Source organism: Balaenoptera borealis (genome assembly GCF_965194805.1).
Source record: "Balaenoptera borealis genome assembly, chromosome: 3".
NCBI classification, from domain to species: Eukaryota; Metazoa; Chordata; class Mammalia; order Artiodactyla; family Balaenopteridae; genus Balaenoptera; species Balaenoptera borealis.
The window spans coordinates 4,976,994-5,001,911 of record NC_138866.1 but is presented as its reverse complement, the minus strand read 5'-3'; the positions used below and the strand labels follow the sequence as shown (position 1 = coordinate 5,001,911).

Genomic DNA, 24,918 nt, shown 5'->3' with positions numbered 1-24,918 from the left:
CCCCGATTCTCCTTTTTCCCTTCTGCCGTCCCCCAGGAGTGCCCAAGCCACCTGAACACAGAAATTCAATGAATTTTGCCAACATTTCCCAAACCCCTCTGCTGGGTCAGGCTTCGTGCCAGGGCCAAAGCAACAGAGTTGAAGAGTACCTCGTACCCAAGTCAGGGAGACAGACCCACACTCGGTCCACTCGAGTCCGGCCTCAGAGAGCCTGTGAGCAGTGCTGGGGAAGCCCAGCACAGGGGCAGTCAGGAGGGCTTCCCAGAGGAGGGGATGACCGAGCAGGGCCTGAAAGTATCAATAGGTGATTGACAGGCATAGAAGGGAGTAAGAGACAAGATCAACATTTTCTGAAGATGTCAAATTCTCCATTTCATGCTCCGAAGCGGAGGCAGCTCCAAAGTATGTGGAAACTCCTGGGCACCAGCCTTGGAGGCTTCTGAACTGGAAGTCAGCTCCTGACTGCCTCCTGCTGGTCAGCAGGTGGGGTTGAGCTGAGGGGGCAGGAACCAAGCTGGTCTTGTTCACCCCTGTGCTTCTCCTGGTACGTAGCAGGTGTTCAGTAAAGACTGCACGTGAGTCCGGCTTCATGGCTGTGCAGCCTGTGCGCTTACATGGGGCTCCGTCTCAGAAGCGCCCATGCTTGGTTTAATGCTCTGCTGTTACTGTCTTGAAATTTTTAGTACTTTTTGAACAAGGGGCCCTGAATGCTCACTTTGCACTGGACCCTGCAAGTTATGTATGGTCCTGGTTGCATGGATAATAGATGATTGGATGGATGGACTGGTGGGTGGTGTTCCCTCGGGCACCCGGCCAGGCATGACCCCACAGCCCATCCTCCTTTGCAGGCGTCTGATGTCCCTCCGAGAGAACCTGGGGACAGGCCAGTGGCGGTACAATGAGATCTGCATGGGCCGTGGCCAGACCTGTGCGTTCCCGGGCCTCATCAACAACTACTATCCGCACATCATCTCCTTCGCGGAGGACGAGGCCGGTGAGCGCTCCTGAGGCCTCTCCATCCAGGCTGCCCATGCCTGGGACTGTGCCCCACCCCATGGGTCCTTCTGGCCTGGGATTCGAGGGCTGGCATCTCAGGCCTGAAATCACCTTCTGGCTGGAGAGTGACGTGTTCAGAGGGCTTGAGCCTTGCTTCGGTGTCAGTTATCACTCATCTGAGCTTCCATTTCCTTATCTGGAAGATGGGAGCAATGGTCCCCGTCCTTCCCTTTCCCCAACTCTCACTCTGGGCAGGGTTGCTAGGAGGGATAGCGTGACCCCACAGGTAAGAGTCCAGGGCAGTTATGGGACCAGGAAAGGATCTGCGATGGTGGAAATGCAGGCAGGTGGGGGGGAGAGTGCCTCCCTGGGGACCACCAGCTCCCTGGGTTCCTGATGGCAAATGTATCGGGGCCTATAAATGAAGCCGCATTGTCTTCAGAAAGTGGTGGGCACCGCTTTCTTGCCTGTTGGTGGGTCCCCCATTCAGGCACTCGTGTTTTCAATGCAAGGAACAGAGGGGGAGGGGAGAGGAAGAAGGACCATGGAGGCTGGATCCCGCCTTTGTCCTTGGCCCCGGATTGTCCCTGGACAAAAGCTGAGGGGCCCCCAGTGGGGCCTGGTGGATGCTTGGCCAGGTTACTAGGCAACGCCTTCCCAGGGGCCTTTCGAGAGGTGTCCCCTGCAGGGCCCAGTGCCCAGAGCCCCCAGGCCTGAGTCTGGGAAACCTTTGTTGAGCCGATACCAGTCAGAGTCTAAATTTTCAAAAGGGCAGCCTCAGACCCCACCACCCTCCCTGAGCCCACTGGGCCCTTGAAAGCCATTTCTTTTGGTCGTTAGGGGGTTAACATGTTTTGGAAGGGGGGGATGCCCTCCTCCCCCTCCAGAGCCCAGACCCAGAGGAGGGCCTGGAAAGCGCAGTTCCCAGGGGGCCCTTCCTCAGCCCTCTGAGTGACACCAAGGGATGGACAGCCAGGAGGAGGCCCCTCAAAGACAGACAGCCCAGGGGTAGCATGTTGGTGAGTTGGGCAGGTGGCCCCGGAAGGCACAGAGACCTGGGGGGCTGATGCCAGCAAACCTCTCCCAGCTCCCTCTGGCCTCTGCCTCTCTGCTTGATCTTCTGACACGTGCAAATTGCAAAACAAGGACCTCTGCTGGCCCAGTGTCCTCCAGGGACAGTCCATACCGCAGACACCAGGAGGGTAGTGTGGCCCTGGGCAGGGCTTAGCAGTGCCATGGGGGCTCCCTGCCCGTGCACGGGGTTGGGAGCTTCCCGCAGATTAAGGCTGGATGGGGCCTTGGGGTGCGCCCGGTCCAATGCTGTCACTTTACAGATGGGGAAACTGAGGCTGACTTTTCCTGCCTGGTTGTGGGGTGGGGGGCACTGGACATGGCCTGGCCCCTGGAGGCCTCCCAGAGCAGGACCTCAAGCTCAAGCTTGGTCAGGCAAAGGCAGACAATGGAGAAGGGCATCCAGGCCAAGGGAGCAGCATGTGCGGGGAGCTCCAAGGTGCTCCAGCGCCTGGAGCGTAGGGTCAAGGAGGGCTGCACAGCCAGGGAGGAGACAGTGGCCGCTCCCAAGGGCTTCTCTCCAGAAAGAAGCCCAGAAAGGGAATTAAGGCTCAAAGCCACATGCAAATTCATAGCTGTGCCTATGGACTCTCCAGCAGGGACCTGCTTGCCAGGGGCCCTGCTCCCTCCCACGGGGTGCATCACACCTTGTGGACCTATTCCTCCCCCCACCAACTTGCTCCCCGCCCCCGCTCCCACCGCCCGCCAAGGCAGGGCTGGTGCTCCTGGAGGGAGGTCAGGGGCCATTGACCACTCAGCATCCTGCCCTCCCCAGCCCCCAGCTCCCCACCACAGCTGGTCTACCCCAGTTGCACAGGTCACCTCTCAAGTGTCTTCCCCTTCCAGAATTCCCCAGGTTTCCTGGGCCTTGATTCTCAAACACCTCCCTCATGCAGCCCTCCCTGACTGCACCAGTCACCAAGGACATGCTTTCCTTCAAGCTCCCTTCTCACTGTCTGTATTGGCCTCTCCTTGGGGAAACCACCCCCGCCCCCATCCTTGGGAGAGCTCTCCGCTGCCTCTTACAAGGACGGAAGGTATTAGCATGGCTGAACCATCACACTGAGCCACGTGTGGCCTGTGTCTGGGCCTCCCAGCTACCACGTCTCCTACATTAGTGTGGGCTTGGGGACAGCAGATGTTTCTGAGTTCCAGGCCTGCTTAACCATTCACCAGTTGCGTGACTTTGGGCAAGTCACTTGACCTCTCTGAGCCTCTGTTTTCTCATCTGGAAGCTGAGAATAATGAAGCTTAATTCCTGGGCATGGGTACCTGTGGCAACAAGGGCCAGGGGGCAGGATGGGGGTGGGGAGAGAGCAGAGAACTCAGTTTCCCTGAGAGCATCCGTGGCACCAGGTGCTCATGATTCCATTTCTACAAACAGAGGCTCTGAGTGGGGCTGTCCCGGAGCTGCTGGAGCTCACATGGAGCCAAGTGCAGGGGCTGGGATTCACACTAGAGGCTCCCCAAGCACGAACTCTTCTGCCCCTGCTACTTGCCTGGGAGGTGCCTGCTGGTCAGTGGAGAGAGACCGTGTCCCCAAGGACTTGGCAGGACCTGGACCCTGGGCAACGATGACAGTAACAACAGCAATAATAGTTAACACTGATGGAGCATCTCCTATATGCTCTTTTCATCCTCACAACAGCCCTGTGAGGCAGGCCCATTTTGGGGATGAGGACACTGAGTCATCAGTAAGCAGTCAGTGGGGAGCTGGGCTGTGGACCTCCATTGGTGCTCAGAGGTGTGAGGTCCTGGGCATGAAACCCAGGCAGGGACCAGGGGTGGGGCTGGGTCACCAGGGAGGAGACAAGAGTCCAGAGGTCAGAGCCTGGGAGGGTCCGGGCAGAGCAGCCGGCAGCCCGGGAGGCTGTGCTGCAGAGGCCCCTGGGCACATCTGGACGCCTTTCTCAGCCTCGGTTTCCAGTTCTGGGGACTGGAGAGTTACACTGACCTGCAGCATCTCTCCTCCTGGCTCACTGAGGTTGGGGTGCACCTCAGAACTGAGGTGGGGCCGTGGGGCTGGCCGGGATGGTATTCCAGGCAGTGTTCTCACTTCTTGCCTCGTTTCTTGTCCAAGGGGAGCTGTACTTCATGTCAACGGGCGTGCCGAGTGCCACAGTGGCACGTGGGGTTGTCTACAAAATGATCGACCCCTCCAGGTGAGTCCCCCCCCACCCCACCCACATCATGGCCTCAGCTCCTACTGTCTGCCAGGAGCCCTCCCCTCCATTACTTCATTTCCCCTCTCTACCACTCCTTAAGGTGGTTGTGGTTAATATGCCCATTTTTCAGATGAGAAAACTGAGGCCCAGAGAGTGGAAGTGACTAGCTAAGTTCATACTGCTGGTGAGGGGCAGATCTAGGATTCAAAACCGATCTGCCAGCCTCAAAGTCCAGTTCTATTCATGCTAGGAGGGCGCCAAAGATACCAGTGGGGGCCCATAAATATGGGCCCCACCATCACACTTTTTTAAATTCTTTTTTTAAAGTTTAGAACAGTTTTAGATTTACAGACAAGTTGCAGAGATAGTACAGAGTTTCCCATATACCCCTCACCCAGTTTTCCCTATTATTAACGTCTTACATTATCATGGTACATTTGTCACAATTAATGAACCAATATTGGTACATTACTATTCATTAAATGCCACACTTTTTTTTTTTTTTTAATTGAGGTAACTCCATACTTTAAAAACAAAAGGATGTCTCTTGTTTTTCCCTAGTGTCCTTTTCTCCGGGATCCCATACAGAATCCCACACTGCATTTAGTCATCATGTCCTGTTAGCTTCCTCTAGTCTGTGACAGCTTCTCAGACATTCCTTGTTTACCAACACTTTTTTGTTGACAGCACAAAGCTATTAATTACTGACATAACTATTTATCAAGAAAAACATAAGTGCTTGCTCCTTTCCTCTCCCCGAGGTCTCGGCCCTCTTTGGATTTATGTCGTTGTGGAGCAACACAGGCAAACTTTGCATTTTTCTTTGTAGGTCTATCCTTACTTTGTATAAACATTTCCACGTTGCAGCATTACCCTCAGAAGGCTCCTTTTTGATGGCGGCGTAATTTTCTGTTGAGTCACTGCACCATGATTGCCTGATCCATCCCTTGGACATTTAGGTTATTTCCAGTTTTTGAAAAAAAAGTGCTTCTCTAAGGAAATATCACCTAATTCATGCCAGATGCCAGATGCTGCCTGAGACCCACTGTTTCCTTTAGTCTGTGCAGTATCCTTCTGGGCTCATGGCCCCCGCGCAACAGAGGGAACCCGAGGCTTAGGGATTTCTGCTCAAGGTCTCGTGGGTGGGAGGAGCCAGCAACGGGCTAGACCCCCGTTCCCTCCCTCCCTCCGTGACCCTTCTCATCCCTTTTTTCATTTTTCTCTTTTGGAATCCATGTAATTTTGTGCATCCACAACATATTGCAGAGGGGCGCCATTCCAGAACATTTGGAAAATGAAGAAATGGGAAGCAGAGGGGGTACGGTGGGGTCATCCGTTGCCACCCAAACATAACCACTGTGGCATTTTTTGGTGTATCTCCTACCCTTTGGCAAGACAAAAATTTTTATGTAATTTCCTTAAGGAACAAAACCCGGCTGGGTCGGTCTGAAGCGTGTGGCTATTATGTGGAGTTCAAAGCAGCCAGAAAACCCACGCTTTCTGCAGCTTGGAGAAGGGTGTGAGCTGGGCTGTGTTTCAGCCTCTGGGGGGAATGGCCCACGTCCCTCCTCGGTTTCCCTCTTTTGCCAGGGCTGTCTGAAAGCCACCCCAGGTCACGTGGCTGCTTCAGCCCTTGGGCTTTCCCCTCGTGCTCTTGGGACCCATTGAAGTCTTGGACCCACGTGGGTTGGTCCCAGAATAGGGTCGGTCCCATTCAAAGACTCACAGATCAACGGCCAGAAGCTCATTAAAATGGGATTCCATTCCTTACTTGTGCCCCTCAAAGATGTCCAAGGAGACCCAATTCATAGCCCTGGCAACCCTTCTCAGGCTCTGTTCTCTCCCAGCCCTCTCCAGCCTCGCACTCCAAGGCCCCCAGAGCCCTCAGCTCTGCTGCCAGCCCCGAGGCTTTCTCTCTCTCCCCACTTTATTCTTTAGATCAACTTAACCTTTCCCTTTGATTCTGTATCACCAGAAATCCCAGAACCAGAGGGGCAGAGAGAAACCCTCCTCAGAGGCTGTGGGGAATGGGGACCAGGGTAAAGTGCAGGAATGGGGCTGTGGTGACAGTTACAGGAGTTGGACCGGCAGGCTGGGGAGAAGGACTGTGACATTTGATCACATCCCAAGGACGCTTCATGCTGTGAATTAGAAGCGGCCACCGGCCCTCCTGCTCTTCAGGCAGAGGCTGAGCGGGCACTTGGCAGTCCGTTATGGGGGGTTCCTGTCCCGGGGTTGGACTCTTGGGGTCTGGGAGGCGTAGAGCAGCAGGGACACTGCTCCATAAGCGGCCACTGTTGTTACCACCCACACGTGGCCAGGCCTGAACGCACACCGGCCCTTTCCCTTCCTGCCTGGCTTCAGGGGGCAGGTGATGTCGGAGGGACATGCTCAGGGCGGGCTCCCAGGGTGGGACTCACGACCTCTTGTGTGTCGGCAGACGGGCACCACCCGGCAAGTGTCAGATCCAACCCGCCCAGGTGAAGGTCCGGAGCCGCCTCATCCACTTCGTGCCCAAAGAAGGTAAGTGTCCACCAAGCTGGGGACACAGTGGGAGTTCCTGCAGCCCACACCCGCTGCCCCTCTTCCAGATGTGGATGCTCCCAGCTGGGCCTGGATGCCCTTCCTTGGCCCCCATGCCCAGTCCTGGGCCCCGTACACAGGAGATACTAGGAGTGGGTGGAACTGCTTAAACCCCCTTCCACTCATGCAGTGTCTGCCAGACCCAGGCCACGGTGGGTGGCTCCCAGGGGCTGCAGGCCTCACAACGAGCATGGCAAAGGGAGAAATAGCTGGCCCCAGGCAAGGTTCACTCGGAGTTCTCGGGAGGAACAGAGCAAGAGGGTATATCTATATGTGAGCAAGATTGGAATGAGTTATTCTAGGTGCAAGGGCACCTAGGGGAGCATTTGGGCTGGGTCTGCTCCATGATGGTTCTGTTTTGACGAGCTTGGTGGGGAGAGAGGGGTACAAATCCTCATGAGCCGAGGGCCAGGCAAAGCCACAATGACCACCCATGGGATCTGGGGCCATCTGAAGAGGGTATGGCCCGAGGAGAGGGCTGTTCCACTGGGTCCAAGCTAGGTGGGAACAGAGAGAGAGCCAGTGTTGTCAGATCTTCCAGTTCTCAAGACAAGCAGACCATCCATCCATCCATCCATCCATCCATCCATCCATCCATCCACCACATATATGTGCTTCATACTGGGGCTGTAATGCTGAGCAAGCAGATATGGTCCCTGCCTTCTTGGGTTGTTATTGTACAATCTCCCGATTTGAAAATATTGGCAACTAGTTCACAATTTTCAAAACCGCCCCGTGGGCCAAAGGAAATACTTCAGTGGGCTGAGTGTGCCCAGCAGGGCTCCAGCTGGCAGACTGGGGTGGGGGGCAGGAAGAGGGGGAGGTTGGGTGGGTGGGGGGGTACCCGGCCCTGAGGAAGGGGTGCCCCGCCAGCAAGAGGAAGGCTGGGGAAGCTGGGTGTTTGGGGAATTTGCTTCCAGCTGCAGTTGGTCTGGGGCCTTGGCAGAGTTTTCCATTCACTCATTCAGCAGTTTCTGCATTTCTGTTAGTTACCCGCTCTGTGCTGGATGCTGGGGCCACAGAAGAAGTCAGACCAGGCCCGGTCCTGGCTGGGGCAGACAGAGGGGTCACTTAGTGTCCCAGGCCCCGTGACAGAAGTTGTGCTGGGCGCCATGGGGACCCAGAGCAGTGCAGAGCTGGGGGTGGAGGGGGCGGGTTGGGAAGGTCCTGGAGGCTGAGGGTTGAGCCTGGATGGAGAGGAAAGTGCATTGCAGAGGTCGGGGAAGGGCAGCCTGGGTAGTGAAGGCAGCCGGAGAAGCAAGAGCCCTGGGAGCTGGAAGTCCTTCCCTGCGGGTGGAGTGGGGGCCGGGGTGCAGGTTGGGGGAGCGTCTGGCCCATGTTCTGGCCCCAGCCTGCACCTGGTCTTGTATCCAGGCCCTTTCTCAGCCCGCATCTCAGTGGTTTTCCAAGTGAGACTGGCCGGTGGCCCCGGGATCCCTGCCCATAGTAACCGAGCACTTTGGGGTTTCCACCTCCCCTGAGGGAGGCAGTGCCTGGCAGAGTGTCTGATGTGGAGTGACGTTTAGCCCTATGGCTGACCTGGGCCAAGCGTGAGGGCCACGTCCTGCAGGGACAAAGGGAATCACCCACCGCAGCTCCCCGACACCTAATGAGTCCAGGTCCCCGTGGAGGGGTCAATGGGTGGGGGTCAGTGTGGACCACAGCCCCGCACCTAGAGAGCTCCTAACCAGCCCCCCTGTGATGGGCAGGGGGACCAGCAGCCTTGGGAGCCTGGAGGGGAGGGCTTCACCTGAGCAGAGGGGCCCCGGGCAGGCTGGTTCCCATCCTGCGGGCCTGCCCTCCACCCACTGCAGTTTCCACCCCCCCGTCCCCCCCACCATCAGCTGTCCTCAGCTTCCTCACCCTTAAACCAGAGATTGCAGCCAGAAAGCGTCATTTGCTCAGAGAAGCTCTCCCAGACACTCCTTTCCCTGCCACTGTGCTCAGGAATTCACAGTGTGAGGGTCCTTCCCCTGCCAGACAGGGGACTCCCAGAAGGGGAGGAGGGATGGGGGTGGGGAGAGGCCCAGCAGCAGAGGCACGAAGCAGCTGCCAGCAAGGGTGTGCAGAAGGGCTGCAGAAGCACCTGGCATTCAGCTCCAGGTGGGCATCTTGTGGGGCCAGGGTGACCCAAGAAGCACGCTTGGGGCACCTCATCCTCAGGGTCTGAGTAGAGGGCAGAACGAGGACATCTTTCCCTGGGGTCTGCATTCTGGGGTGAAGAGCCGGGGTGGGGTGGGGTCGCGTGGGCTGGGCTGCGGCAGCCGGGGTCCTTCCGAACACAGCCTCTTCCTCTGCGCAGAGTTCATCCGGACGACGGAGAGCACCCCGCGGCCCACGGCGCCCGCGCCCACCAAGGCTCCCCGCCGCAGCCGCCCCACGACCGCTCCGCTCGCGCCCACCCTGCGGCCGTCACGACCCACCCCGCGGCCCGGGCGCCGTCGGGGCGGCGGGCGGCGGCGGGGACGGCTGGGCACCAAGGTCCCCGAGCCCTCGAACGGCGCCGTGCGCCTGGTGCGGCCCGCGGGCCTGAGTCCAGGCCGCGGGCGCGTGGAGGTGTTCGCGGGCGGACGCTGGGGCACCGTGTGCGATGACGCCTGGGACACCAAGGGCGCTGCCGTCGTGTGCCGCCAGCTGGGCTTCGCGTACGCCGTGCGGGCCGCCAAGCGTGCCGAGTTCGGCGAGGGTCACACGCTGCCCATCCTGCTGGACGACGTGCGCTGCACAGGCAGTGAACGCAATCTGCTGGAGTGCGCGCACGCCGGCCTGGGTTCCCACAACTGCGACCACCAGGAGGACGCCGGCGTCGTGTGCAGCCGCGAGGACCCCCATCTGTAGGCGAGCATCGTCTGTCTGTCTGGCCGGCCTGGCTGTCCATCGTGCGTCCGGAGCCCGTCCACCGTGTGCGCGCCTGGTGCGTGCGCCCGAGTCCGAGGGTGGAGGGGAACGTGGCGGGTGGCCTAGGGGTGGCCCGTCTGTAATGCTGTCCTGTGGATGCGTATGCGGTGCGAGCAGTGCACGCGTGTTCTTTGTGTGTTCCTGCCCACGTGTCTTTGAAACACACAGCCGCAGTACGTGTTGGGATCCGTGTGGCCCCCGTGGGTGTGTCGTTGCAGCCTGAGGTGTTCTTTGCTTACCTCCAAGCATCTCAAGCAGCAGCAGGAACACAGCCTGGTAGAACCCTGAGCACTGAGGGCAGCTGCCCTTTAAGGGCGGACATGCCCTCGCTGCACTAACAGAGGCACAGCCGGTGGGTGGAGGGCAGGGACCAGGCCTGCCCTGCCCACGGTGGGGAGTGGAAGGCCCCAGACCAGCTGGAGCACGGCTTGAGGAACGTGGCCCAGAGGGCATGGACCCGTGGCCTGGCAGTCAGAGTTGCTGAAGAAAACACGAAGGCATCTAGTAGGGCCAAGGGAAGTCATCAGACTGATGGGTCCAGGGTGACCCCTGGGCTGCGGCTGCCCCAGCGAGGGTCAGGCTGCCTAGGAGGAAGCGAGTGCCAGGGTGGGCTGGCAGGGAGCACTTGATGGCTTCCGGGAGGAGCCTTCCGGGCCCCAGCATCACGCCGGACCCAGCCACGCCAAGCACCGCGGTCGCTGGTGAGGCTTCAGACTTCTCCACTTTCAAGCCTGTGCCAGGGCCACCTCTGCCATCTCCATTCCCCACCCACCCTGCTCAGTGAAATCCCAGGGAACCCTCTGCCTCCTCAGCCCAACCCCGGGGGCCGACCGGGCTATGGACCCAGTGAGACCACTGATGCTCTGTCACCCAGTGCCGTGCCAACAGCGTGACTGTTTACAAACCCCCTTCCTGCCTCTTTTCTCTGACTCACACCTGCCTGGAAGCTGAGGGAGGGGGTGGGAGAAGGGGGCTGGGCCTGCAGCCTCTGTCCTGCTCACAGGTGGAAGTTCCTTTGCCCACTAAGGGCCTCAGCCTTAGCTCATGCCAGGCCGGTCAAGGGGCATCAAGTATGGCTGGGCTCCGCCTCTGATAGGGGGCCAGGGAGGGGAAGCAGATAGATGGTCACCGGGCAGTGAGGACCGGATATGGCCCGTGTCGGGGGAGTGGGGGAGGGCTCTGGGTGGGGCATCCCAACCCAACCTGGGTGTTGTCCTGGGACCTGAGCTGGCACTAGGGGTGGTGTGCCTGGCAGAGGAAATGGTGCAGGCAGAAGCCTGTCGGGGTCTCCCAGCTGCTCGCTGAAGCTGAGTGTGGAGTATGAGGCTGCAGAAAAAAGCTTTAGGGTCGCCCTCTCGAACTCCCCCCTACCTCTGCCCTAAGTGGGGTGGGCGAGGGACCCAGACCCTTGTGGCTCCTCTAACCCTGCTGAGCCCCGCGTGGAAACCACAATTAACCCTGCCACTGAGTGTGGCCTGTGTGCTGGGCACCGTCGTTAAGAACGGTGCAGCATACCTGAAGTCATTCAATCCCCACAACAGCCCTCTTCCTCCCCTTTTACAGATGAGGAAACTGAGGTGCACAGAGCTTAGATATCTTAGTTGAGATCACCCAGCCAGGGAGGGGGAAGCCAAATTTGAACAAGAGCTGGCTAGCCCTAGCACCCGCCAGGTGTATAACCACTGAACCCCCTGGCTATACCCGCAGAAAGTCTCAGCATGGCCCAGGGCCCCTGCCTGCTGTAGGCTGCCAGCCTTGCTGGGAAATAGCTGATGGAGACCCCCGTGGGCCCCTTCTGCCAAGCAGGTGGCTGTGCCACCTCCCACTGCCCAGGGGTGGTTGACCGGGCATCTTCGCAGGTCGCTGGGACATCCTGAAGTGTTAGGAGCTGGGAGGGCCCGTGGTGACCATCCAGGCCAAACTCCTCACTGTGCTGATGGGGAAATGAACCCGGGAGGCTGAGTGTCCCAGGCCTTTGGTCAGATGGGGCCGAGCTAAGACTAGAGCCCAGGGAAGGCGGGGTGGCCCTCGGGGCCCTCAGAGCAGGGCAGCACCATGGCCCTGCTCAGCGGAAGGACTAGGGCTGTTGGCCCCTCTGGCTTGGAGGTGGGGTATGGCTTTCAGCAGCCTCTGCCTCCTCTTCCTAGGTCTCCTCTGTGCTCTTCCCTGCCCCTCCCCACCCTGTGGAGCCCCTTTCCTCAGTTCGAGGCCTGGAGGACATGACGCCACAAGGCGGGGCCTGGGAGGTGGGCACCTCCCACTGCACCTCAGCACCCACAGCCTGGGGCCACCATGTGGGGCCCGTGGCACTTTCCCCAAGTGTCAAGGGGGAGTGGTCCAGCCCTCCGCTGGGCCCTGAGTGTCACTGTTGTTTGTTGGGGCAAGTGGGGGAGGCCCCAGGCCCCATCACTCCTCTGGGCAGTGCTGGCCTTGGCCCGTCAGTGTTGCAGGAAGGGTGCTCCCCCTCCCATTACCCCTCAGGCTCCAAATAAGGCTGAGGCTGCGGCCTGACTCCTGAGGAGGAGGCTCACAGAGACACACTGCTCTTTTACTAGTAATAATAAGGGCAGGTGGCTGACATTGGCTGAGCACTTACTGTGCCAGGCACTGTTCTAAAGGCTTTACATATTAGTCACTCTTTAATCCTTGTAGTAACTCTACGAGGTAGGTGCTAGGGTCACCATCCCACCCATTTTACAGATGTGGAAGCTGAGGCCCAGAGGGCCTTAGTTACTTGTCAAATGTCACACAGCCAATATTAGAAACCAGGCAGCCTGGCTCTGGAGCCCCAGCTGTGGGCTGTCACGCTGTGCTACCTCGAGAGCACTGAATTCAGCGTCCCCCTCGTTGGGCCCCATCATTGTGCAGATGGGGACACAGGCCCAGGGAGGGGCAGGGTTAGGCGCAGACTCCCTGTGCAGTGCTCCTTTCACTCCACCACCAGCCTCGGCAAGCCAAGGGAGCAGTCACAAGTGACTCTGTCCCCAGGGACTTTGATCCTGCCTCTGAGTCCTCTAAAGTCTCCGGGGATGGAGGCTAGTCTGGGCCAAGGCTCCCCCTGCTCCCTATAGGCCTCTGCCCTCACTGCCTCTAATCTGGCCTCCAGTCAGCAGCTAGAGTGATCTCTCAGAACCTGCCCAGAGAGGGACTGCCTCTGCCCAGCGTCACACAGCTTATTTCTGGAGCCCTTGGAGCCACCGCTGCAGGGATGTCCCAGGTGTGGCCCAGCACCCAGGACTGCATCCATGGTGTCAGCCTCAGGTAACAACACTCCAGGTCTCTGGCTGGGCCTCATTTGTTCCCTGTTCACCTGCATCCCGCTGGCAAGCCTCAACTGGTCTGGGCCCTAGGTGGCCACCTTTCTCCTCTGATGACAGGAAAGGCCCACTGTCCCTGACAGCCCTGACAGCTTCAGTCAGTGGCTGAAGGCAACCAAGCTAGGGAGCAACCTTCAGCTCCCCAAGGCATTCCTGTGTTTACACTTTGCAAATGCTTGGCTGGGAGACAACGCCTGGGATGTTAGGGTTCCAGCCTTGACTGTGTGACCTTGGCAAGGTCACTTAACCTCTCTGAGCCTCATTGGAAAACAGAAGTAACCAGCAGGATTATTGGAAGAAAAATGAGGTAACATTTACAAACATGCCCAGGACGTTCTGTATTGTTCCTGGACAGAAAGCTCAGTAGCAGGCTGTTGGCGCCCACATTGGCAGCTGCCAACTGCGCAAGACAGGGTGGGAGGGGCATGCCAGGTAGAGGGACCAGCATGAGAATGACCCAGGGACAAATCCTCAAAATGGGAGGAAGATGAGCCCCTTCAGCTAACATGTAGAACACACATCTTCTTGTGGGGGCATCTGTCTTCTGGTCCCGCTGCTAAAAACTAGCCTTTATTGATCACTTACTATATGCCAGATGCCTCAGGTATGCAGAATCATTTAATCCTCACAACTACCCCATAAGGCACCCCTGACACTACGGACAAAAAAATGTTGCCTGCCATCCTGGTAAACGATGAATGTTGCCCGCCATCAAGCCATCAGCCACTGTAGCCACCCCCTACGATGTGCCCTGAGGGGAATTCAAGATGGAGAAAAACTGGATACTGGCCCTGATAGTTAAGATGCATGTCTAAGGAATAATTTCAATGAGCCCAGACTCTTACATCTTCAGCACTAAAATCATTAACTTGAGATGTCTGGTTTTTGTGATTAGCAGTAATCTTTTGATGTTTGACTACATGTTTTTTATTTTCAGCAAAAACTCCTATATGTGTTTCCTGGCTCCACCCTGACCTCTTTGGAACAGTTCCCGAGCTATCTGAGAGGCTGTCTCCCAGGCTATAGTCCTCAGCAATGTCCCCAAATAAAACATAACTCCCAGCTTTTAGGTTGTACATTTTTTTTCAGTCAACAACTCCTTTCCAGATGATCTCCAAGTTGGCTACGTGACTGGGTCCCTTATTCAGAGGGGGAGTTAGCTCTGAAGCAAGGAGCCTGATCTTTCTCTTTCCCTGGGTTACTGTGCCCATGCCCTGCCAGGCCACTCAAGTGAGGGCAGCCACTTCAGAGCCATCGCTTCTGCCTGCATCTCCCGCAATGATTCCTCCTAGGAAACCACTTCCTGTATGGAAGCCATGTGGCCAATAGCTACCACAGTGGCTAGCACTTGTCCACACCTTCCCAGCGAAGGGCCAGGTGGTTGGCCACATGCTTCCAGGCAGCTCCCTCTGCTGGGGGCTTGCAATGCTGCCTGTCCAGGCAGAGGGCTTCCCCTGGGAGCATCAGCGTACAGTCTTCATCGTTCCCTGATGCTCACAGAGGTCACTGCTATTGACCCATGCACCAGAGAATATTAATGCCCACTTCTCTCCCTAGCTTAGTTGGACAGGTTCACACTGACAAATGTACCCTGAGGCTGTCCCATGCCTGCCCCAGACTGTGGCCAGAGCAGTTTAAGATCTGGTCCTGCCCTCAAGGAACAATTGTTTGGTGTCCTCCCTTCAAATTGCCCCCAACCCCTGGAGGTTTCACAACCTAGGAGGGTCTGTCCTGGTCTCCCCGCCTCCCTCTCCCCTGCCCCTCAGGGCCAGCCAGTGTGTGCCTCTGGCTGCTTCTCACCACCACATGGGGGCAACGTGGCAAGCCACCATCTCCCAGCCCTAGGGGGAGGCTGGTGCTCCCCCTAGGATGGGGCCCCGTCCCCCGAGCTGGAATGGATGTCCAGCTTGCCGTGCTGGGGGCAGAAATCCTGTCTCCTCCGTGCTGGACCCCACTCTTAAAGCTTGGCCCTCTCTGACACCCCATAGCCCACACGCCCTGAACACTCATGCCCCTGGTGGGGACTGTCCCTGGCTGTACCTGGGAAGGAGGTATACAGGCCTTCTCTGTTTTTCCCAAACCTCTCAGGATTCTGGGACTCTGGCCCAGGGGCATGTCCTTTTCTCAGAAACCCAGCAGCATCTAAACTCTTTGGGCGCCTCCTCCCTGGCTGTAAGGATCTTTATCTGGATTAGGAGGGGGCACACCTGGCCCTTCCCATCCACTGCTTTCCTTTTGGGCTGTTCCTGAGTCTAAGAATTGGGAAGTAAGAAGCCCAGAGCTGGCCTCTCTGTCATACCCGGATTGGTAAGAAGAAGCAGGTTATAGAAGGGAGGAAAGTCTTCGTTAGTAGTTCGAAAATACCCTTTGGCCACCCCGGGCACATTTCTCGCTTTCGCGCTTGAAGGGGACTTTCCGTAACCAGATTTTCACCCACTCCAACCCTTCGGTCTTGGGTCAACGCCTTGGACGTTGCGGCCGCGGTCCCCCAATGGGGCTTCCCCTTGGTCTGGGTGGCAGCCGTGTGCTCTTCATTCGCAGGCATAGGCCTCCCTGTGTCCCCGGGGTCCTCTTCACCTGCCCCGTGTGGACAGGCCGGGCAGGGGAAACCAGCTTTGGAGGTTGGGGTTCCAGGGAGAGGTTTGGGAATAGTCGGCGTGATACAGAAACTTGGAGGCTGGGATGGGGTTTCCAGGAAGGTTTAGGGAGAAAGGAAGGGGCCTAGGAACGCGCGCGGAGAAACGCCGTTATCTGGGGGCGCCAAACCGAGCTGAACAGCCAGCAGGATTAGCGCCGCCGCCAGGTCAGCAAGCGCGGAGGAATTAGGGTTGCCAGGGACAACGCGTTCTGGGCGGAGCTGCTGTTGGGGTGGAGCTTGAGGGGATGTGGGGGGAGCCTTGGGAGGCGGAGAGAAGGCGGAGCTGGGGGGGCTGAGCCAGAAGTGGAGTTGTGATTGGTGGAGATCACATGCTCTGGGCGGGGCCTGGGAGCTGGGCGGAGACAGTGTTGATGTTAGGGCGGAGCTTCAGGATGGGCGGGGCGAATCCGGGGCTGACCCCGAGAGCTGGAGCCGGAGGCGGAGACGTGGTTGGCGGGGACCGAGCTCCTGGGAGGGGTCGGAGCCGGAGGGGGCGGAGCCGAACGGGCGGGGGCGGTGCTGGGTCGCGCCAGGCCTGGGGCCGAGGCGGCGCGCGGCGCTGACAGCTGAGTCGGCTCGCGGCCTCCCGCCCCCTCCGTGCCCGGCCCCGACCCCGGCCTGGCCTGCCCTGGAGCCATGAGCCCCGGGCTGCTGATGCTGCTCGGCAGCGCCGTCCTGGTCGTCTTCGGCCTCTGCTGCACCTTCGTGCACCGCGCTCGCAGCCGCTACGAGCACATCCCCGGGCCGCCGCGGCCCAGGTGAGCGGGTGGTGGGGGCGGGGGCCTGGATGGGGCTCTCGCATGGGGGGCCGGGGGACTGCGTCCAAGCCGGCATCGGGTCCAGCCTTGCCATTGCGCGCGGCCGCTTGGAAACGGCGGCAGGGAGAGGGGCGCTAACTATTCTTAGTAACAAATTACTCACAGCCGCAGCAGCTGCTCGGCGCCCACCGCGCTCTGCTGGGCCCCGAAAACGTGATGGCAGCGACAACCCTGTTAGGTAGGCGCTATTGTTACCCCATCGTTCAGACGAGGAGACTGAGGCGCGCAGAGGCAAAGTCACCTGCCCAAGGTCACACAGTTGGTAAGCCTAGATTTAAACCCAGGTCAGCCTGGTTCTAAAGTGGGTGCTCTTAACTTTGGGACTTGGATGGGGTCACTCAACCTGGGTTGTCATACACTGTACTTTGGTCACATCCCCCCTCTTTTTTTTAAATTTCTGTCCTGGTATCTCCTTTTTGTCTTCTCCTTAGTACTTCCATTCCATCCTCGGCCCTCGCCGCACTCACCTTACCTCCCCCCAACTCCACCAGAAGCTCACCTTTCTGAAGCTTAAATCAGACGCGTCATTTCTGTGCTCCAAAGGCTTCCCATCACTTAGAACTAACTCTAATTCTAAATTAAATCTACTCTGGGGCCAGCAAGGCCCCTGCTGAGCTCTCAGAACCCACTCTGTACTGTTCTAACCCCTTGCTTGCTCACTGCTGCCTCCAGTTCTTTCTGCATGCACCCACCCCGGCTGAATCCCTCCTCCCGGGTCTTCCTGTTCCCCATCCACCCTGTATAAAGCCCACCTCCTAGCTCCAAACTCCTTATGGGGCCATCATCCCTGAAGTTACCTTCTTTTCACCTGTTGACTGTCTGTTCACCTGTTGACTGTCTGTCTCCCCCTTTAGAATGTGAGCCCTGGGAGGGCAGGGATACTGTGTGTTCACTTGTGTATCCCCAGAGCCTGGGACATTGCAGATGCTCAATAAATATTTGTTGACTGAATGAATAAACAAGGGTATTAGACACACTTTTTAAAACCTCAGGACACCAACATTCTGGAAGGCACCCACCTCCAGCACAAGCCGGATGCCCTGGCGTTTGAAGCCTGAATCCCTGCTTGGTGGGTTCGGGAAAGATCTCTGTAGCTGGGGACACAGGGAGGCAACTGTTCTCCCTGCCAGCTCTCTCTCCTCCCAGGTGCCCTCTCCCACCCTTTTCCCTTACTTCGCAGCTGTGTCTTCCCCTCCATCTAGATGGTTCTTCCCCCAGCCTTCTAGGCTTGTCTTAAATGCCAACTCGTCAGGGAGGCCCTACCTGCTCCCACACGCAAATATATTTTGTTCATTTTATAAACTCTAAGTCACCTGAATGGTAATTGGGTAACTATTTGTGCTACCTCTTGTTAAGTGTCTGTCTCTCCCATAGGCCTGTGTCTGTCTTGTTCACTGCTGTGCCTCTGACATCTAGCTCAGCAGCACCTGGTCCATGCTCAGTAGACCCTGGATAAACTCTGATCCAAGGTGGATGGTGGAAGTCTCCTGCCAGTTCTGTTAGGTACACTCTCACCCTTTCAGGTTTTCAAGTCAGCCGTCAAGAGCTTGGAACTGAATGAGTTTTGTGCTCATTCTGATAGACCTCCTTATGACTTGACCTTCTCATAAACCCAAGTGCTTCAAACACTGCAGACCTGAGCCAATCTCTGTGTCTTAAGAAGAGAGAACTTAAATCAAGCTCCTCTTGGCTACTCTCCCCACATCAATTTTTTAAATTGCATTAAAAAAAATAAAATTATGTATGCCATAACATTTACCCCTTTAAAATGTACAATACAGTGCTTTTTAGTATAGTGACAGAGTTATGCAACCATCACTGCTAGTTCCAGCACATTTTCATCACTGCAAAAAGAAACCCCATAACCATTAGCTGTCACTCCTCATTGCCCCCGGAACACCCATAGTCCCTGACAACCGCTTATGTGCCTTCTGTGTGTATAGGTTTGCCTGTTTTGGACATTTCATATAAATGGACTCATACAATATGTGACCTTTTGTGTCTGGCTTCTTTCACTTAGCAGAATGTTTCCAAGGGTCATCCATGTGGTAGCATGTGTCCATATATCTTTCCTTTTTATGCCTGAATTCTCCCTCAAGTCTTAACACCACAAAATCTACATGTGACCTACAGGTGGGTGGGTGGCTGGGTGGAGGAGTGAGAAGAGGTTGAAATATAATTGGGGTCGGGCTCTTTATTCTAAGGAGGTCAACTGAACAATGCATATACAAAAAGATTTTGGATTAAAAATTGGTTGGTGGTCAAATACAAAACTGCACTAAATGAAAGTTCTGGAACCTCTTTTTAGCATAAATCAGATGCTTTGGCATTCAAAGCCTGGATCCCCAAACCATGACTGGCAACACCATGGTTGACAAGAAATCTATGCGTATTGAGTCTCCAGTAGTGTGCTTTAGGGCTTTGCCAGCTTGCAGGCAAGGAACCCTCTGCCCTGCAAGAGGCAGATGCTGTGCTCTCACAACCCCACTCTTCATTCTCTTTATTCTGCAAGAGTCACCAGCAAGATGCCCTCCCTGAGTGCCCTGCTTCTGTGTGCTTATTACAAACAACATCCTACTGCAACGATCCGTGTAACAGCTGAAAACTCAGGCGCCATGTTCAGATCCCACACAAACACTTGTAGCTTCTGTATTTCTCTGTCACTGCTCTGAGCTTCCTCATCGCCCCCCACTCTCCTGGTAGTGTGGGATGAATGTAAACTTGACAATGAAAAGTCTCTCTCTCAGTTTTTATTTCTTTTGTAATAAGTTTTGCAAAACTCCTGGGCCGTGTTGGTTCTCTCCACCCTCTCCTGCTTGCCGAGTTGCCAGGCCTGGGGGCTGTTTGGCAGTTGCTGGGTGGTTCTCGGTGATGGTGGAGACCCACGCCTGGCTCTGCTGGGTGGCGCATCCAGTGGACTTGGGGTGCCCAGCTGAGCCCTCAACCACCCCATCCCTCTGGCGCGAGGCACTTTCATGGCCCCTCACCCTCACCCTCACTCCTAGTGGGTGGCCCACCTCTCAGCCATCTCGTGGGCTCCCGCCATCCCTCTGTGTGGGCTCTCCAGATGACTTCTGCTCCAGTGCTGTGCCAGACTTTCTCTGCCCACAGGAAACCTCGGGTTCCCACTGTGCCAGTCGCAGGGTTATAGGAAACTATGCCTGCTGGGGACCAGGCAGGGGAGGGGGATTTTTGCCCTCTCCTCTCTCCCTGGGCTGCTCTGCCATATCCTGTCTACCACCAGGGGCACACCAGGTGGGCTTCGGTCCGCCCCTCCCCATCCCAGGAGTCTACCATCCCCTCCTTCCATCATCCCGCATCTAATGGTTTCTAACCCCTGGTCTTCGGGCCCTGCCTTCGCCTCCCCCAGCGCCCCCTGCAGGAACAGGAAGGAACGGGTCGTAGGCTCCTTTCTTGCATGGCAGTGAGGACCCCACGCCACTCCGTGCCCTTGACCTTCTTGAGGTGTCACTCACCTGCCTCCCCAGGTGGCTCTGGACTCCGGTGCTTAGGGTGGAGACTCTCAGGCCTGTGAAGGTGAGAAGGGTCCAGACTCTGTTCTCACTCAGGTGACCCAAAACTGAGAATATTCTCTCCACTCCTGCAGCTTCGGGGAGTGACCATGGGTACTAGATTATTCTGGAAATACAGCCAGTCATGTGTGATGTCCACGGTCCATCTTGCCGCAGGCGGGGCGGTGTAAGTTCAAATCCACTCACCTCGAGTGGGCGTGGCTGCCCGGCGCCCCGCCGAGCTTCGTAGCGCGGGCCCCGCTCGCCCGCTCTCCCCTCAGTCCCTCACCTCCCGCGCCAGCCAGCGCATGCTCAGCCTTTATTCTCGCCTCCTCCTTCCCTGAGCAAATGAACAGCCTGAGACAACTTCCCTCCAGGGCTCTGCCGCCACATCAGCCCCCTTGCCTGCCCTGAGCCACGTGCCCTGCCCCCTGGGACCTCGGTGCTCCTGGCCAAGGATGCCCGCCCCCCCCCCGCCCCACTGCTCTGAGACTCCAGCAATGCCCCCTCTCCTCCGTCATCACTTTTCCTTCTCTTCTGCATCATTCCTATTTTTATGTAATAGGCTGTAAAACAAACCTCTTCCCCCTCATTCGCTCTAGCTGCCGCCCCACTATCCCAGCTTTGCACGCCCACAGCAACACCCCCGTCCGAAGCCTGCCTGTCTCTGACCCCTGTTCCTCTTGAATCCACCGCCCGTCAGGCTCTGGTCCCCACCTCTCCACCCAACAGGACTTGATCAAGGCCCCAGTGACCTCCGTGGAGCTAGACGCATGGTCAGCACTTGGTCCCCATCTTGCCCAGCCCCTCCGCTGCTCGGAGCAGGGCGGATGCCTACCTCCTCCTTGAAGCCTTTCTTCTCAGGTTTCCCCCTCTCTCTCCCCTGCATCTCCTGCTCAGTCTTCCTGGCTGGTTGTCCCTTTACTGCCTGTACCCCCAACAGTGGCTCACTCTTGGGGCCTCTTCCCTGTCTACACCCACCCCTTGTGGTCTAACCCGGTCTGTCAACACCACTTCTCTGCTGAGGAGTCTCGCATTGACATCTCTAGCTGGGAGCTCTTCCCTGAACTGCAGCCTCAGGTGCCTACCTGCCTGCTTCCCTTACGTGTTAGATGGGCAGCGCACACCTAACAGCTCCAAGGCTGGCTCCCAGTTTCATCCACTTGTCTCAGGTTGGTTCCCAGCAGCCGATCCTGAGACAAGAATTGAAGTGTAAGTAGTTTGGGAGGGGTGATCCTGGTGGGAGTTGGGGATTGGATGGAGAGAGAAGGTCAGAAGGTCAATAAAGCAAATTACCTCTGGGGGCAACTGAGATGCAACCCCCTGGGGAACTCTGGGACCCGGTGGAACACAGGCTCCCCCCACCCCACCATGAGGTGGAGGGAGAGGGGGTCACTGATGGAGGGCTGCTCTGGGGGGTGTTGAGCTGGAATTTCCAAGCTACTCCCCCTGCAGGCAGAGCCAAGAGAGCACAGGGCAGAGACTCGGGTTCTGGCATTTGGAAGCCTCTCCACCTGCAAGGACAAGGGTAGGGGGTGGGTGCAACAGTGTCTGCTGCCCCCACCAGGCCACCTCTCAGTCCTCCTCACCTTAGTGAGTGGCAGCTCCGTCCAACCTTCCAGCGGCCCAGGCCAAAAGCCCCAGGGTCATCCCTGACCCCTGTCTCACACCCCACATCCAGTCCATCAGCAGGTCCCCTTGGCGCCACCCACCTTCATGTACATTCAGAGTCTGACTTCTCATCTCCACTCACAGCCCCCTCACTGGTGCCCCTGCTTCTACCCCTGCCCCCCACCTGACCTGTTTACTCTCAGCTCTGCAGCAGCAAGGACAATTCATTTAAAACCCAATTCAGATCCCATCTCTGTTCTGCTCAAAACCCTCCAGTAGCCCCCACTTCACCAAGCTCAAAGCAAAAGTTTGGATAACAGCCCACAAGGCCGTACACGATCTTCCCCCCATCTTGGTGACCTCATCGTGTACCAGGTTCCCCTCAAGCACTCTGCTCCAGCCACACCGCCTCCCTGCTGTTCCTTGAACTTACCAAGCACTCTCCTACCTCAGGACCTTTGCACCTACGATTCCCTTTGCCTGGAATGTTCATCCTCCAGATACCTACGTGGCCAAGTTCCTCACTTCTTGCAACTCACATGTCACCTTCTTAAAGGGATGTTCCCTGACCTGCCTATTTACAATAATACTCCTACCCCCTTCCCCAGCTCTCCTTACCTCCCCCAAGTCTGATTTTTCTCCCATCACTGTCTGACTCCCTATTTACTTATTTATATATTCACTCTGTCTCCTCCCAGGAGAATGTGAGTGCCATGACCCAGAAAACCCCAATTGCAGTTTTGTTGTTGCCCATTCTGGAAGCTGTAGTAAGTGAGCTTGATGGGAATAAAGTTAAACAGGAGACAGGAAGTCACCAGTACCTTGGAATGTGCCTAAGGTGACACCACACAGGATTGTTTACAATCTGGTAATCGCACTGCTGAGTTAACATGACCAAACTATGTCCTGGTGAGAAGGACTGTGGGGCACCCTGGTACCATCCACGCACCTGGGGCCAGGTGACTTCCTCTTCCCAGCCTTGGTTGCCCTACCTATTAACTACGTTAATAATAGACCTACTTCAGGAGGTGTGGGGAGTTCAGATGGGGTCAAGCTTAGCATGGTGCCCAGCATTTAGTAAGTGTTCCGTGAATGTCTCAGGTTATTCCTCATGCCAGCCCCCAATCTCTGCACCAGGGAGATGGTTTTATCCCTCTCCATATTTCTAAGAAAACTTCCGGAGCCAGTCAGACCCGGATTTGCATCTTCCCTGGTGACCCTGAGCCAGGACTATACCTCTCCGTGCCTCAGTCCTCCCATCTGTGAAGTGGGCCTGATAATGCCAACTTCACAAGGTCCTGTGGGGAAGGGAGCACTCTTTGATGGTGACTTCCGGTCATCTTAATGTTTCCCATTTCTTCTAGTTTCCTTCTAGGACACCTCCCCTACTTTTGGAAAAAGGATGAGGTTTGTGGCCGCGTGCTCCAAGATATGTTTTTGGATTGGTGGGTCCTAACTTGTCATTTGTTGCCCCTACTCCAGTCTCTGCCCCTCACGAGCCAGCTTCCCCCAATCCCCTAACCCCCAGTCCAGCACACACCCACCTCCCCAGCCCAGGTCACTCCCACCCCCAGCAGTTCCTCCTCTGAGGCACGCAACGGTGGTTCAGAAGGCAAGCTCTGCCTTTTGCCAACTGCGTGGCCTTAGACCAGGCATCAGAAGCTCTCTGAGCCTCAGTTTCTTCATCTGTAAACTGGGTGGGGGTGTGACTAGGTAACAGTCATTGTTTAGGGTGGTGCTTTACACTTTTCAGAGACGTGATATTGCTTGATTCCCAGCACAACCTTTTGGAGCAGAAGAGGAGGGTAGCAACCCTATTTCATGGATTTGGAAACTGAGGGCAGTGGGGGATGTGACTCAGCAGTGAGTCAGCAGCAAGGCAGAACCTTGGCCCCAGACCCCTGCTGAGACCCGCCCCCCCCCATCCCCACCCCCAGGGATGGGACGCCCTGTTTCTCCAGCTGAACCTGGGCTGATCTGATGATATTCACATCTTTGGTAGTTGACAGCCTCCTTTGCATCACTTTGGTTTCCAGGGCTAAGAAGTATGGACCTGTCGTGCGGGTCAACGTCTTCCACAAAACCTCGGTCATCGTCACGAGCCCCGAGTCGGTCAAGGTAGGAAACAGAGTGGTTTCCAAGGGGAGCCCTCCCCTCCCCTGGGATGGGTGCATGAAACTCTACCCCAGGGACTGTGGGAGAAACGTTCCAGAGTCACACGCATTTGGGCTGGTTTCCCAAGGATCCTGACGGGAGCAGCATCTTTCCCTCTAACCACCCACTTTTCGGCAGTGGGGGTGGGGGGGCTCCTAAAAGCAGGGCTGTTTGATGTGGGCAGTGGGTTATTGTTAGAATCTTCTGGGTTGGGAGTTTTGCCCAGCTGGTGCACATGTGTCTGGTTGGTTCACCTCTCTTAGAAGTTCCTTCATCTGCAAGGTGGGATTATAACCCTTTTCTTTTAAGACTATGATGGGAACTAAATATTGATCCATTTATTTAACAAATAAAGGGTCAAAAGATGCTTCAACATGCACTTTTCTATGTACTTCACAATTATTAACCCATTGAATCCACAGAGGGGTAGGGACTCCTATTAGTCCCCATTTGAGAGGTGAGGAAACAGAGACAGGCAGCATCAGTTGGCCTGTAATATGTGCAGGATGGTGTCTGCCATATAAGTACTAAGAATAGCCAGTTGGCAGAACTGGGCTTAAATCTGGGCTCTGCCACCAACTGGCTGTGGAACCTTGGACAAATTACTGTTTCACTCTGAGCCATAATTTCCTCGTCTGTAAAATAGGGATGATCCCTTTCTTACAGGTGGTTATAAGAATGGAACTGATGAACTGGGAGATTGGGATTGACATATAGATACACTAACATGTATAAAATAGATAAGTAATGAGAACCTGCTGTGTAGCACAGGGAACTCCACTTCGCTGTACAGTAGAAACTAATACAACATTGTAAAACAACTATACCCCAATAAAATAAAATTAAAAAAAGAATGGAACTGAAATAATGTGTGTGAACCATCTAGCCCATGCATGGCACACAGCAAGTGCTCAATAAATGATGGTGCTGTTATTCTCACGGTGGGTACTGAGCTGATGTGCGGGGGAGATGGTCTGCTTAGACAGTGGCTGTGGTGACGCTAAGAGAGATAAAATACAACTTGGGGTCTAGATCACAAGACAAGTTGAATGACCATGGTGCCTCTAACAGGATGTTAAAAGTCATTTTATTTTTAAGAAGTTTCATTGCGAATACAGACACATGCCTTAAGACTTTTTAAAGCATGCTACCAAA

The 24,918-nt window shown here is 56.3% G+C and overlaps 2 protein-coding genes across 7 annotated transcripts in view; both read left to right on the top strand.

Moving 5' to 3' along the window:
* The window catches only part of HHIPL1 (HHIP like 1), a 29,168-nt gene extending 15,071 nt beyond the window's left edge, over nt 1-14,097 (top strand). Inside the window, exons 6-11 of one of the 3 annotated variants that reach the window (XR_014243360.1) lie at nt 849-994; nt 4,148-4,229; nt 6,673-6,755; nt 9,118-9,729; nt 12,820-12,974; nt 13,968-14,097. Coding sequence is in view for 1 of the 3 variants with exons in the window: in XM_082387719.1 (XP_082243845.1) it covers nt 849-994; nt 4,148-4,229; nt 6,673-6,755; nt 9,118-9,653 (847 nt within the window). In the remaining 2 variants the exon portion in view is untranslated. Of the gene's footprint in view, nt 1-848; nt 995-4,147; nt 4,230-6,672; nt 6,756-9,117; nt 10,622-12,819; nt 12,975-13,967 lie in introns of those variants that run through there. The other 2 variants (XR_014243361.1, XM_082387719.1) reach the window with 2 other exon arrangements.
* Nucleotides 14,098-16,136: 2,039 nt separating this feature from the next.
* Nucleotides 16,137-24,918, top strand: part of CYP46A1 (cytochrome P450 family 46 subfamily A member 1) — a 33,245-nt gene continuing 24,463 nt past the window's right edge. Inside the window, exons 1-4 of one of the 4 annotated variants that reach the window (XM_082387732.1) lie at nt 16,344-16,426; nt 16,592-16,748; nt 22,974-23,054; nt 23,646-23,727. In XM_082387732.1, coding sequence (XP_082243858.1) covers nt 23,041-23,054; nt 23,646-23,727 — 96 coding nt within the window. In that variant the 5' untranslated portion in view covers nt 16,344-16,426; nt 16,592-16,748; nt 22,974-23,040. Of the gene's footprint in view, nt 16,427-16,591; nt 16,749-22,973; nt 23,055-23,645; nt 23,728-24,918 lie in introns of those variants that run through there. The other 3 variants (XM_082387730.1, XM_082387731.1, XM_082387733.1) reach the window with 3 other exon arrangements.